This window comes from Schistocerca cancellata, chromosome 8 (genome assembly GCF_023864275.1).
Source record: "Schistocerca cancellata isolate TAMUIC-IGC-003103 chromosome 8, iqSchCanc2.1, whole genome shotgun sequence".
Taxonomy (NCBI): domain Eukaryota; kingdom Metazoa; phylum Arthropoda; class Insecta; order Orthoptera; family Acrididae; genus Schistocerca; species Schistocerca cancellata.
In genome coordinates, this window is record NC_064633.1 from 504,019,841 (window position 1) to 504,034,915 (window position 15,075).

The following is a 15,075-nucleotide window of genomic DNA, read 5'->3' on the forward strand; positions in this document are numbered from 1 at the left end:
TGACTTCGCTCATGAAGATGATGATTACATATCTGACACGTGAAGATGAAGACATTGTGAACTAGGGGTGATTAGTGGAAGAGGATTCAGATGCTGATACACGTCAATCATCACCTCTTTCACCATAGTATGTACAGTTGGAAGCGTCTACAATGATGGTTGCAAGGAACAGAAACGTGTGAGAGATGGAAATTATTCATCTGCTGCAAGACGGTCAGCTGTGATTGTTCTGAGGGAGTGAGGAGGTCTCGCTGCTTATGCTCGCCAACGAGAAGACATCCCTGCCATCAATACCTTCCGTCTTATTTTTGATGAAGCAATGCTACGTCTCATGAAGAAATACATAGAATGAAATGCTCGAAAAGTATTAAAAAAACAATGTCTGGACTGCGTCACTTTAGGAACTGGAGAAACTGATAGCCATCATATATGTTCGGAGTGTATTGTGCACAAAACGTATGTCTGTGGATGATCTCTGGTCGGACTCTTGATGGTCTGCTTTTACATTTTGGCGTACCAAATAACAGATTTCATGAGCTTCTCATATTCCTTCGGTTTAATGAAAAATCCACCCAGGCAGAACGCCTGGCAGACAACAAATTCTCTCTTGTATCTCAAATTTGGAAAGTGTATTTAAAACAGTTGTCGCGCTTACCGCCCTGGACAAAATGTAACCACTGACGAGCAACTTTAACAAGCAAATCAAGATGCAGGTTTACTCATTTCACGTCCAACAAACCAGACAAATATGGTCACAAATTCTGGTTGGCAGTTGAAGTAACGACAAAGTATATTCACTCTGTGACCAAAAGTATCCGGACAACTCCAAAAACATACGTTTTTCATATTAGGTGGATTATGCTGCCACCTACTGCCAGGTACTCCGTACCAGCGACCTCAGTAGTCATTAGACATCGTGAGCAGAATGGGGTGCTCCCCAGATCCCACGGATATCAAACGTGGTCATGTGATTGGGTGTAACTTGTGTCATACGTCTGTACGCGAGATTTCCACTCTTGTAAACAACCCTAGGTCCACTGTTTCCGTTGTGATATTGAAGTGGAAACGTAAGGGACACGTACAGTCATAACCGTAGAGGCCGACCTCATTTGTTGACTGTGACTGCCAACAGTTGAAGGGGGTCTTAATATGTAATAAGCAGACATCTATCCAGACCATCACAAAGGTATTCCAAACTGCATCAGAATCCACTGCAAGTTAGGCGGGACGTGAGAAAACTTGGATTTCATGGTCCAGTGGCTGCTCATAAGCCTCACTTCACGCCGGTAAATGCCAAACGATGCCTCTCTTGATGTAAGGAGCGTAAACATTGGACGATTGAACAGTGCAAAAACGTTGTGTGGAGTGACGAATCACAGTACACAATGTGACGATCCGATGGCAGGGTGTGGGTAAGGCGAATGCCCGGTGAACGTCATCTGCCATCCTGTGTAGGCCATCAGTAAAACTTGTAGGCGGTGGTTTAATGGTGTGGTCGTGTTTTCCATGGAGGCGGCTTGTTCCCCTTGTTGTTTTGCGTGGATCTATCACAGCACAGTCCTACATTGATGTTTTAAGCACCTCATTGATTCCTATTTTCGAAGGGCAATTCGGGGATGGCAGTTGCATGTTTCAATAAGATCGAGCCTGTCCCTGTATGGACTGGCCTGCTCAGGGCCCTGACCTGAATCCTATGGAACACCTTTGGGATGTTTTGGAACGCCGACTTCGTCTCACGCCTCACCGACCGACATCGATACGTCTCCTCAGTGCACCACTTCGTGAAGAATGGACTGCCATTCCCCAAGAAACCTTCCAACGTCTGATTAAACGTATGCCTGCGAGAATGGAAGGGTGGTCAACATCATATTGAATTCCAGCATTACCGATGGAGCGCGCCACGAACTTGTGAGTCTATTGCAGTCAGATGTCCGGATACTTCCTATCTCATAGTGTATGTAACGCTTTACCATACCTTGGCAAAGAGGACACGCATAAACCATCAGCAGGAGAGTACGTCCTTCAGCCTCATGGAGCCATTTGTAAATCAAGGAAGAAATGTGACCACAGACAACTCCTTTACGTCTCTTCAACTTGCTAAAAAAACTCAAAGAAAGGAAAACTTCGTTAGTTAGTACAATGTACAGGATCCGCCGGGAAATCCCCAATGAAGTAAGGAAGCCAAATGCTGAAATACATTCCACCACAATACTGAACAATAGTGGCAACACAGACTGCGCCTTTGCTGTATACCAAGGAAAGAAGAAATCACCTGTGCTAGGTGCATTTATCAGCTTCAAATGACTAGAGTGAAAAGTAATACAGAGGTACTTGTAAAATACATATGAGGGTAAAATGGACCAAATGTACTAAATGCGTCTAGAAGGTTGTATGAATAGTTAATAAATGCTTCTGAGTACCCTGCATGCTGAAATAGCAATAAACAAGGAAGGAAATAAGAAACCTTAAACTGCAACATTCTACAATGCAACGAGGTACGGAGTGGACGTGATTGATCAAATGACCCGTAAATATACTACGAAGATTGTATGTTGGAGATGGCCCAATGCATGTCTTCTACATCATACAGGACTTGGCGGGAATAAAGCCATGGGTCATCTGCAACACGGTAACGAACAAGAAAATGGAAAGGAAGAAGTTTATACTTCAACTGATAAATAAAGTAAAGGGAACGAAAGAGGAAGAACATCAGGCAAAGGAAGAGGATAAGGGACTGAAATCACATAGAAAGCGGAGGAAGTGCCAAATCAGCCTCTGCAAAGGCAGCGAAATGTCTGTAAAGTGCGGAAAATGTGCACGGAAAACAGAAATCACCTGTGCTAGGTGCATTTATGAGCTTCAAATGACTAGAGTGAAAAGTAATACAGAGGTACTTGTAAAATACATATGAGGGTAAAATGGACCAAATGTACTAAATGCGTCTAGAAGGTTGTATGAATAGTTAATAAATTCAAATCTATAGCTAAGAAACTTGTTAGCAGTAAGAACAATGTATTTGTATGATACATTGTAGCTGAAATAAATTAGAAATTATTATTTATTTTTGTAAACAATTATTGTGATTACTAGAAATAAACTATGGATTAAGAAACACTATAAAAAAGTTTTTTTTAAGTCAAATAAGAGAATATTTTATGTGGGGTCAAAATGACCCTTTTCCGCCGCTTTGGGAATGTCGGAAACTCCGCCGTTCTAGTGTTTTAACATTTTTATGGATACCGAAGTTTTTGTTTCTGTATACTAGAGGGAGAACAGCATGCCTAGGACATAGAGAAGGGAAGAAATGTGGAGTTTTAATAGAGACACCGTAGCTATTTTATGCCTGTCAGATTCGTAAATAGTGTGATTTGTGAACCACATGAAGCCTATAACTTCCGCTAGAGAGCGCTGCACTCGAATATACCATGTTGAGGTATACGTAACTTACGCACATATCACATAGTTCCTGAGTAGTCAGCAAAACGTAGAATGAACGTTAGAAAGCACTGTTTGTGTGCTGACGGCGTGAGGTTTCAGTATGATAATATGTCTAAGCATTTAACTGTGTGTGTCAGTAAACGGCTAAAGGAAGTGCTTGCGTATGTTGTAAATGCTCTTTAGTTCAAATATATCAGCTTGCAGAAAATTCTTCTGCTCTTATTTCCTGTTTGTTCTTACGTGTTTAATATCACTTTGCTATTACCGAAAGTAAAATACTAATCATATATACTCATTCTCTGCGTCATAGCCACTGATGCTACAGTTTCCTATTGTGACCACTGACAAATAAGCATAATACTTTGCTGACTGTTTTATCTGCGAGTTAAATTTCTCAGAATTTGTACATATTCAACAGACGGACCGTTAACACACTCGCACACTAACGAACTTACGAGGAACTTGTAAATGCTGGACCATATAGTCACATAAGTTAGACCTGCGATATTATCCTTTCTTTACTGTGTGTCTGATTATTGATTAGCAAGTAAAGCATATGGCGGTTACAATTACACATTTGTGATAGTTACCGTTGAAAAGTAACTTTTCCTCTTTTAACGTATTTCGAATTGCGTCCGTAGCAGCAACAGTTCATAATAACTACTGTTACTAATAAACGAATACGTGAAAACATGGCAAATAGTGGGACACGAAAGTTTATCTCATAACCAATAAGTAAACATCAGTGTCAAAGCAGCTTCATCTAAGTACTTCCGTAAGATGTTGGCCACCTCCGCAGCATGGTATTCCCACTCTACAGATATTCCTCCTCAACCGCCGTAGCCAATGATGTAGTGTGACAGTTGACAGCATTTATCTTTGCTCGACACGGTATCGACTATCGTCATCATGATGAGCAGATGAACATGTGACATCTTTGCTTATGTAATGCTATCAAATTAATGTCCACAGCATTTATTATAAAATTTTATGGTTAACTTTCATTAAACATTATAATTCTGAACTGTCCCAGTAAAAAATTTATATGGGGTGAGAGTTTTATCCAACACGCGACGCCTAAAAATACCACGCCCGAGATGTTTGTATTGTCTTGCCCACCACGTGCAAACGGTTTGGCCCATAGAAGAATGAGCAGAACATTCTTGTTGGAAATTTAATGTAGTTAAACTCTGCACTGGGATGCGGTTTTTGCTAGAGGCTGCGTTTTTTAATGGTTCAAGAAAACGTACAATAATGACCTCCAAACGCGTGGCTCTTGAATAACCGGGAAACTGTGGCCTCCATCGGAAACCTATCCGAGTACAAAAATTGATTGCAGTAAAATATCCTACAAAAGGTCCTGTTCATTTTTTCTGTAGGACTAATAGTATGCACGTGGCAAGAGTACAAAAATCTAATATGTGTCTTCCGAAGGCGTTGCAGGTTGCGTCCCTGTACATGTGCGTACATATTTCTTGTGCTGTATTATCCTTCTTTGTTAAATTTCTGTTCTGCATAAGTAAGGAGTCAAGAGCTTAATCATATATAACCACACACACTACTGCTAGTCAGTCACAGATAGTTTCGTTTACACAGCCTACTGGACTTCAATAAATGACAGAACAATGTGTCTGCTCCGTTCATTGCCTGCGTCTTATAACAATGCAATGTTTATTCATGCATTCTCATTCTTAGCTCCGTTATAAACGCATTTGTTTATTTTTGGGAACTGATTCTTCTATAACCTGTGTTAGAAGGACATAACAAAACGCATATTCTGAAAATCAAGTACAAAAGCGACTGACGGTACCACCGTCAGTGGCTGAAGTTTCGTCTAATGATATGTGTAGTCTTTTATTTAGAGAATATTCTTAGGATTGTGAATGACATAACTTTGAAAACTCTAAATGAAAGGAATTCCCAAATAGTAATAAAAGTTATGGATACTTCATTAAGGGAGGAGTAAAAACCGTAAATTAAATCAAGAAAGGTGGAAATACTTGTGAACTCCAATGAATAAGAAGAAGAGCACATTAACAATAGTTGTAACAAAATAAAACAGATACTGTCATACCAATATTTAACAAGTAAGATAACAGAAGACGGAAGAAGGAAATAGCACATAAAACAGAGGAATTAGAGAAGCAAAGTAAGTGTCCATGAATATAAGAAAAATAAAAAAATGACTTGTTCTAATAGCATATACTGTAATGAGTAAAATACTGTAAAGATCTATACCGGGTGTGGAGAAATTTAAGGTCTTGAAACATGGTCAGTGGTGAAAAACGCAATGGTAGCTCTTGAATCACTTTACATATGCTGCTGAAGTGATCAGATAAACGAACAAACGGGAGGTCCTGCAAAGGATTAGTGAAGATGAAGTGATCAGATAAACGAACAAACGGGAGGTCCTGCAAAGGATTAGTGAAGAAAGATCATACACAGGAATAGTTGGTGCAGTAAGACACGTGTTATTGTGTAACATTTATGACTAATTGGGCTGGGATGAGGAGTAATATGGTGCCGTATGTCTTAAATACAGCTGATGGGTACCCTAATACGTTGTGATCGCAAGCTGAAGCGTGACTATTCACAAGGAGACAGTGTCTCCACGTGTAGTTCGAAGTCTATGGTATCGAAAGTTTGTAATCTGAGTAGAAGTACGTTCACTGCTAACCATACGTATTTATGATAAAGCATTATGAAACTGTGTGGTGTATTATGACCAGTAATGTGTCAAGAATAGCAATTTAGAAGAAACTAATGGGATTCCTTAAGAGAACCTATGTACTCATTACTGAAAAAGTAGATGTGCATATTTCTCATAATACCAAGTTATAAACAAAGCTATGACCGTGTGTTATCTTCTGCTAGAGCGACAACAACTTAAGAAGGCGCAAGGGGGAACAGTTACAGTTGTGTCGACGGGGTTCAGACGTTGAACATGTCCACATTCAACTCTCACGTGAATTGTTACGCTCTTAGAAATAGCCATACTACCGTGGCTATTAAAATAGAAGTTTTTGCAACTGGTCATACTGTATGATAACAACTAATATCTTGCAAATGGCCTAGAAGAAACATTAGAAGGAAAGATATCTCGAGAGACACCATGACTGGCACTGGTAAAACAAGCTATACATAGTGTAGGAATTTTTAATTACACATATACAAAAAGGTTACCGTCAAACACGAAGGGCATTAAGTAACTAATGCATCATAGCTTTTTATCGGCCACTTTTGTTTGATTACGTGTGGAATTTCCTGTGGAACACTGTGGAATATTCCCGCTTCGTCCTCTATAGTTTTATGATGTTCCGATAGGTGGCGGCGCTGTACAAGCCTTCAAATTGGAGTCTGTAACTCCGCTGCATCGCTTTTGGCAGAAAATCGGAGCTTCACGGATATTCGTAGGGACTTGGAGAATGTCTACGGAGACGTGGAAGTGAACAAATGCGCGGTGGGTCGTTGGACGAGGCATCTTCCATCTTCCCAACAAGGTCCCGCAAATTTGTCCGATCTTCGGCGTGTCTACCGGCCGTACAGAGCTTTGTCTCCTGCACTGTTGGACTTCACGGTGTTCGTCGACACAAAAATGCAAACTAGCTTCTTGCCCATGATGATGCAAGACCTAAAACGAGCCTGTGGACCCGAGAGGAATTCACAAACCTACCGCCCAGATTTCACACTTTTCGAAGTCCGTTTGTCTGGCCCAATTACGGATGCACTCCGCTGGAAGCAGTACTGGGCTGATGGGGAGTTTATTGTTGCAGCATGGCGTTGGGTCTGGCTTCGGCCTTTTGAGTGGTACCATGGGGGCATATTGGGTGTCCCAGTGAGGTGGCCTAAGAGCGACGTACTAAACGGATAAATACAGAGTGGAGAGTAATATAGTGTACTAAAATCCTGAATAAAACCAACCCACATTCAGATGATAAAATGTGTTGCATTACTTACTTAATGCCCCTCAGAGATCGATGTCAAGGTCTTCCAACCAACCGAAAGACTGGCGATATAAGAGCAGAGTTACATTAGTACGCATTTACAGGGTGTTTCAAAAATGACCGGTATATTTGAAACGGCAATAAAAACTAAACGAGCAGCGATAGAAATACACCGTTTGTTGCAATATGCTTGGAACAACAGTACATTTTCAGGCGGACAAACTTTCGAAATTACAGTAGTTACAATTTTCAACAACAGATGGCGCTGCAAGTGATGTGAACGATATAGAAGACAACGCAGTCTGTGGGTGCGCCATTCGGTACGTCGTCTTTCTGCTGTAAGCGTGTGCTGTTCACAACGTGCAAGTGTGCTGTAGACAACATGGTTTTTTCCTTAGAACAGAGGATTTTTCTGGTGTTGGAATTCCACCGCCTAGAACACAGTGTTGTTGCAACAAGACGAAGTTTTCAACGGAGGTTTAATGTAACCAAAGGACCGAAAAGCGATACAATAAAGGATCTGTTTGAAAAATTTCAACGGACTGGGAACGTGACGGATAAACGTGCTGGAAAGGTAGGGCGACCTTGTACGGCAACCACAGAGGGCAACGCGCAGCTAGTGCAGCAGGTGATCCAACAGCGGCCTCGGGTTTCCGTTCGCCGTGTTGCAGCTGCGGTCCAAATGACGCCAACGTCCACGTATCGTCTCATGCGCCAGAGTTTACACCTCTATCCATACAAAATTCAAACGCGGCAACCCCTCAGCGCCGCTACCATTGCTGCACAAGAGACATTCACTAACGATATAGTGCACAGGATAGATGACGGCGATATGCATGTGGGCAGCTTTTGGTTTACTGACGAAGCTTATTTTTACCTGCACGGCTTCGTCAATAAACAGAACTGGCGCATATGGGGAACCGAAAATCCCCATGTTGCAGTCCCATCGTCCCTGCATCCTCAAAAAGTACTGGTCTGGGCCGCCATTTCTTCCAAAGGAATCATTGGCCCATTTTTCAGATCCGAAACGATTACTGCATCACGCTATCTGGACATTCTTTGTGAATTTGTGGCGGTAGAAACTGCCTTAGACGACACTGCGAACACCTCGTGGTTTATGCAAGATGGTGCCCGGCCACATCGCACGGCCGACGTCTTTAATTTCCTGACTGAATATTTCGATGATCGTGTGATTGCTTTGGGCTATCCGAAACATACAGGAGGCGGCGTGGATAGGCCTCCCTATTCGCCAGACATGAACCCCTGTGACTTCTTTCTGTGGGGACACTTGAAAGACCAGGTGTACCGCCAGAATCCAGAAACAATTGAACAACTGAAGCAGTACATCTCATCTGCATGTGAAGCCATTCCGCCAGACACTTTGTCAAAGGTTTCGGGTAATTTCATTCAGAGACTACGCCATATTATTGCTACGCATGGTGGATATGTGGAAAATATCGTACTATAGAGTTTCCCAGACCGCAGCGCCATCTGTTGTAGAAAATTGTAACTACTGTAGTTTCGAAAGTTTGTCTGCCTGAAAATGTACTGTTGTCCCAAGCATATTGCAACAAACGGTGTATTTCTATCGCTGCTCGTTTAGTTTTTATTGCCGTTTCAAATATACCGGTCATTTTTGAAACACCCTGTATTATCCACAAATTTGCCTTTACCTTATTTGGCCTTTCTTCTTTGTGCAGCAGGTACCCCCTTACTGAACTACCCTTACTTTAAATGCATATAGAGTACGGTTACATATGCCCCATGTGGCAGTCGAAGTCATGACCTCCCTATTCCGTGCCCGCGACGCTTCCTGAGGACCGCGAAGGCGGACTGCTGTGGCGGTGGATGGGGGATGGGGACGGGCGGGAGCCGCAGAGCGGTGACACGGCGGCAGGACTGAGTGCAGAGCAGTGGGGCGGCAGCGGCGGCGGCGCTCCACTCACCGTTGAGGACGTGGACGTGGACGCTGGCGTCGGAGCCGTGTCCCAGCGAGCACGTGTACTCTCCCGAGTGGCTCTTGTCGGCGAACGGCAGCCGCAGCCGGCTCAGCGACTCGCCCTCCCTGCATCAAAACACAAAAAAACAACGATTCCTCACTGCACTGCGCTGCCGACTAGGAACCAACGGCGAGCAGCGTCGCCGCAGCTCAACTGCTGTCGCCACCAGCAGGACGCTAGCGTCCTACAGTCATACAGACAGCACGAAAATCACAACCGCCGCCACCATTCTTAACACATGTCGTGTTCATATGTAAAGTGTGCTACCGGCAAGACACAGTCAATGCCTTATCCGCGTGATAACTATGGAAATGGTATCGACGATGCTCTTGCAAACGCAGAGGTACTAAACACAGCTTTCCAAAATTTCTTCACCAGGGAATACGAAGTAAATATTCCATAATTCTAATCAAAAACAGTTGCCAACATCAGCAACTTAGAATTAGGCATACTCGGAGTAGTGAAGCAACTTAAATTATTTCTTTCTTTCGCTTACGCCGAAGTCCCACAGCGATCGCAGGGTCAGTGTGGTTGCAACGGATTTGGCAATGTTAGTTTTAGGAATGGCCGGATGCCTTTCCTGCCAGCACCCCGTATCCTCCAGGACGGAATCAGTGCACCCCAACAGTCTGCATCTAGTGTTAATCGTGAAATAGTGCGGACATGTTTCAAATGTCTGCGACGCGTGTAACTGAGGAGGAAGGTGGGGACCACCGCGGTATTCACCTACTGGGATGTGGAAAACCGCCTAAAAACCACATACAGACTGGTTGGCACACCGGCCCTCGGCGTTAATCTGGATTCGATCCGGGCCGCCGCGCCTACCCGAGTGCAGGAAGCTGCGAGTTAGCGCTCTCGGCTACCTTTGCGGGTCAGTGAAGGAACTTACATAATTTAGCTAAATCAGATCTTCCGATCCACATTGTATACCAATTAGGTTATTTCAGAGTTTTTTATGCAATTGCTCCACACTTAATAATCTTATAGAACCGCTCGGTCGACGGAAGATCCATGCCGCGCGGGATCAGCCGAGCGGTCTAGGGCGCTGCATTCATGGACTGCGCGGCTGGTCCCGGCGGAGGTTCGAATCCTTCCTCGGGCATGAGTGTGTGTGTTTGTCCTTAGGATAATTTAGTTTAAGTAGTGTGTAAGCTTAGGGACTGATGACCTTAGCAGTTAAGTCCCATAAGATCTCACACACATCTGAACATTTGGAAGATCCATCCCGAAAGACTGGAAAGTTGCACCAATACTGAAAAAAAAAATAGTAGGAGTTATCCACTAAATTACAGGCCCATATCATTAACGTCGATATACAGCCGAATTTCTGTGCTTATATTCTGCTCGAACATAATAAATAACGTTGAATAGACCGGCCTATTGATACAAAGGCAACACGGTTTTAGAAAACATGGTTCTTGGGAAACGCAGGTAGCTCCTTAGACACACAGGAGGTGTTGAGTGCTATTGAGAAGGAATTTCAAATTGTTCCCGTATTTCTAGATTCCCAGAAGTCCTTTGACGCTGTACCACACAAGCGGCTTGTAATGAAATTGCGTGCTTATGGAGTATCGTCTCAATTACATGACTGGATGCGTGGTATCCTGTCAGAGAGGGTACAGATCGTAGTAATTGATGGAAAGTCATCCAGTAAAACAGAAGTGATATCTACCATTTCTCGGGGTAATGTTGTTGGACCCCTGCTGATCCTTACCTACATAAACGATTTAGAACACAGAGTAGCTGTCTTACGTTGTTTGCAGATTATACTCCCATTTATCGTATGTTTAAGTCGCCAGAAGATCAAAACAAATTACAAAACGATTAAATGGCTCAAATGTCTTTGAGCACTATGGAACGTAACATCTGAGGTCATCAGTCCCCAAGAACTAAGAACTACTAAAACCTAACTAACCTAAGGACACCACACACATCCATGCCCGAGGCACGATTCGAACCTGCGACCGTAGCGGTCGCGCGGTTCCAGAGTGAAGCGCCTAGAATCGCTCGGCCACTCCGGCCGGCAAAACTATTAAGAAAGGATATATGTATATTACGAAAATTGTCAGTAGCCCCTAGATAATGAAAGGTAGTAGGCTATTCATGTGACTCCTAAAAGGAATCCGTTAAACTTCGGGTAAACGATAAATCAGTCAAATCTAAAGGCTGGAAATTCAATTAAATACCTAGTAATTACAATTACGAACAACTTAAATTGGGAAGAACTCATAGCAAAATTTGTGGAGACGGCAAACCAAAGACTGCGTCTTATTGGCAGGACACTTAGAAAATGATACAGGTGTACTAAAGAGACTGACGACACCACGCCTGCCCGTCCCCTTTTTCAGAGCTGCTGTGTGGTCTGGGATCCTTACCAGGCAGGATTAGCGGACTACATCGGGAAAGTTCAAAGAAGAGCAGCACATTTTGTATTATCGCGAAACAGGGGAGAGAGTGTCACTGGCATGGTACAAGAGTTGGTGTGGACATCATTATAACAAAGGAGTTTTTCGTTGCGGCATAATTTTTCTGACGAAATTTTTATCACTAAGTTTCCCCTTCGGATGCAAAAATATTTTGTTGACGGCATCCTACATAGTTAGAAAAGAACATCATAATAAAATAGGGGAAATTAGAGCTTTCTCGAAATGGTATAGGTGTTCGTTCTGTAAGCGCAATGTTCGAGATTGGAATAAAAGAGAATTGTTGTGAAGGTAGTTAGATGAACCCTCTACCAGGCACTTAAGTCTGATTTGCAGAGTATTCATGTAGATATACATGTAGACCTTACCCACAAGCAACTGATATAACATTTTTATGCTGTGTTGTCGAAATCGGACATCTTCAGACCGGGGCTGTGTGCAACCAACCTGTGAACAGCCGTCTGATGACGAATCTGTCAGTACTAAGCTAGTAACGGTGCTAGTTATGTGAATAGATACCACAATTGAAAGTGGCTAGTTCCTGCTTTCATCTCTGCAAGAATCAACATGAACGTCATTTTTTTATTTGCGAAGTGCACAAAAACAGGCAACAGAAGTAAACTAGGCAATAAATTCATATAAAAAAGGCATTAGTTATGTACTGAAATCTGAATACTATTTTTGTGTACATTACTGTGGTGGTTGAGCGATGACAGTACAGTAAACAACTTTATTCAGATCAAATAACACAATTACAGAGACATTACTGGTCCCATACAGGTATGATTTAATGTATCTAGACTCAAGCGTCGAGGGAAAATTTGTACAAAGTACGGGTACTGAACTTGGGTTTCGTGCATACTAGTCACTAGGCAGGTGCGTGCCCCAGTCTACTTTAAATTCCCTTTATACACGAACAGAATGACCGAGGCTCTCCACGTTCTGGAATAGCACACCTCCGTATGTAAGCCGGAATTTAAACAGGTCCGGTCGCACTGACAATTTGGATCGAGGGGGCAGGCGTGCCAGGGTGATTCGCGCAGATGTGTGAACCACTGTGCCAAGCTGGCTTTGTCGCTAACTACACTACTGGCCATTAAAATAGCTACACCACGAAGATGACGTGCTACGGACGAGAAATTTCTCCGACAGGAAGAACATTCTGTGATATGCAAATTATTAGCTTTTCAGAGCATTCACACAACGTTGGCGCCGGGGGCGACACCTAAAACGTGCTGACGTGAGGAAAGTTTCCAACCGACTTCTCATACACAAACAACAGTTGACCGGCGTTGCCTGGTGAAACATTGTTGTGCTGCCTGGTGTAAGGAGGAGAAATGCATACCATCACGTTTCCGACTTTGATAAAGGTCGGATTGTAGCCTATCACGATGGCGGTTTACCGTATCGCGACATTGCTCCTTGCGTTGGTCGAGATGCTATGACTGTTAGCAGAATATGGAATCTGTGGTTTCAGGAGAGTAATACGGACCGCCGTGCTGGATGACAACGGCCTCGTGTCACTAGCAGTCCAGATGACAGGCATCTTCATCCGCATGGCTGTAACGGATCGTGGAACCACGTCTCGATCCCTGAGTCAACAGATGGGGACGTTCGCAAGACAAAAACCATCTGCACGAACAGTTTGGCGACGTTTGCAGCAGCATGGACTATCAGCTCGGAGACCATGGCTGCGGTTACCCTTGACGCTGCATCGCAGACAGAAGCGCCTGCGATGGTGTACTCAACGACGAACCTGGGTACACGAATGTCAAAACGTCGTTTATTCGGATGAATCCAGGTTCTGTTCACAGCATCATAATGGTCGCATCCGTGTTTGGCGGCATCGCGGTGAACGCACATTGGAAGCGTGTATTCGTCATCGCCACACTGGCGTATCACCCGGCGTGATGGTATGGGGTGCCACTGGTTACAGGTCTCGGTCACATCTTGTTCGCATTGACGGCAATTTGAACAGTGGACGTTACATTTCAGATGTGTTACGACCCGTGGCTCTACCCTCCATTCGATCCCTAGGAAACCCTACATTTCAGCTGGATAATGCACGACCGCATGTTTCAGGTCCTGTACTGTCCTTTTTGGATACAGAGAATGTTCGACTGCTGCCATGGCCAGCACATTCTCCAGATCTCTCACCAATTGGAAACGTCTGGTCAATGTTGGCCGAGCAACTGGATCGTCACAATAAGGCAGTCACCACTCTTGATGAACTGTGGTATCGTGTTGAACCTGCATGGTCAGCAGTAGCTATACACGCCATCCAAGCTCTTTTAGACTCAATGCCCAGGCGTATCAAGGCCGTTATTACGGCCAGAGGTGGTTGTTCTAGGTACTGTTTTGTCAGAATCTATGGGCCCAAATTGCGCGAAAATGTAATCACATGTCAGTTCTAGTATAATGTATTTGTCCAATGAATACCCGTTTATCATCTGCATTTCTTCTTGGTGTAGCAAATTTAATGGCCAGAAGTGTACCTGCCTAGAACACATTGGACCTACGTTTGATTTCTGGCTTTATCACAAGTTTTCACTCGACGGTTCAGTCTATGTACATAAAAAAAATTAACATGTTTCTGATATTGTTGTTATTATGCTGTTCATTCCGAAGATTCGTTTGATACTGCTCTTTATCTTTGTGAATCCTGTACAATCTTCTTGATCTCTGCATAAGTAATGCAACTTACATGGATTTTAATGGAATCATTGAATTCAGACTTGGTCTCCCTTGGCAACCCTTACCCCTTACAGTCCTCTCCATTGTCAAAGTGACGATTCCGCGGTACTTCAGACTCAGAACGTAGCTTATCAACCAATATCATCTTTAAATGAAGGTATCCCATTATGGTCTGTCTTTAGACGTTGAATCGTGACCGATCAATCGACCTCTCTCTCACTCAGCAGTCTTCTTTTCCTACCTTTATCCCACGTCCCCACGGTGTCAGAGAGGTAGTTTTGATTTATCAATGGTGGGTGGCCGGGTGCCTTTTCTGACGTCACTGCGTACCCTTGGAGGGAATTTATGTACTCCTACTGTCTGCGCCAAGTGTCTCCCATGCGTGAACCTTTAAAATACGTTTGCGAATAGTTGAACTGCACCCGGACGTGGCTACTGGCCTGGTATTCACCTATTCGGATGTGGAAAACCACCTAAGAACCACATGGAAGCCATTCATCCTTCTTGACCCGCCGCTCCTCCGCGTGTACCCGAAGCGACGCTTTGATGCTGTCGAGAATCCCGACGGGTCAGTAG

The 15,075-nt window shown here is 43.6% G+C and overlaps 1 protein-coding gene across 1 annotated transcript in view; it reads right to left on the reverse strand.

The window, feature by feature from the left end:
• LOC126095650 (zwei Ig domain protein zig-8-like) overlaps nucleotides 1–15,075 on the reverse strand; it is a 147,913-nt gene that overhangs the window by 32,915 nt on the left and 99,923 nt on the right. The window contains exon 5 of the mRNA XM_049910411.1: nucleotides 9,329–9,447. Within this exon, the coding sequence (XP_049766368.1) occupies nucleotides 9,329–9,447 (119 nt within the window). The remainder of the gene's footprint in view (nucleotides 1–9,328; nucleotides 9,448–15,075) is intronic.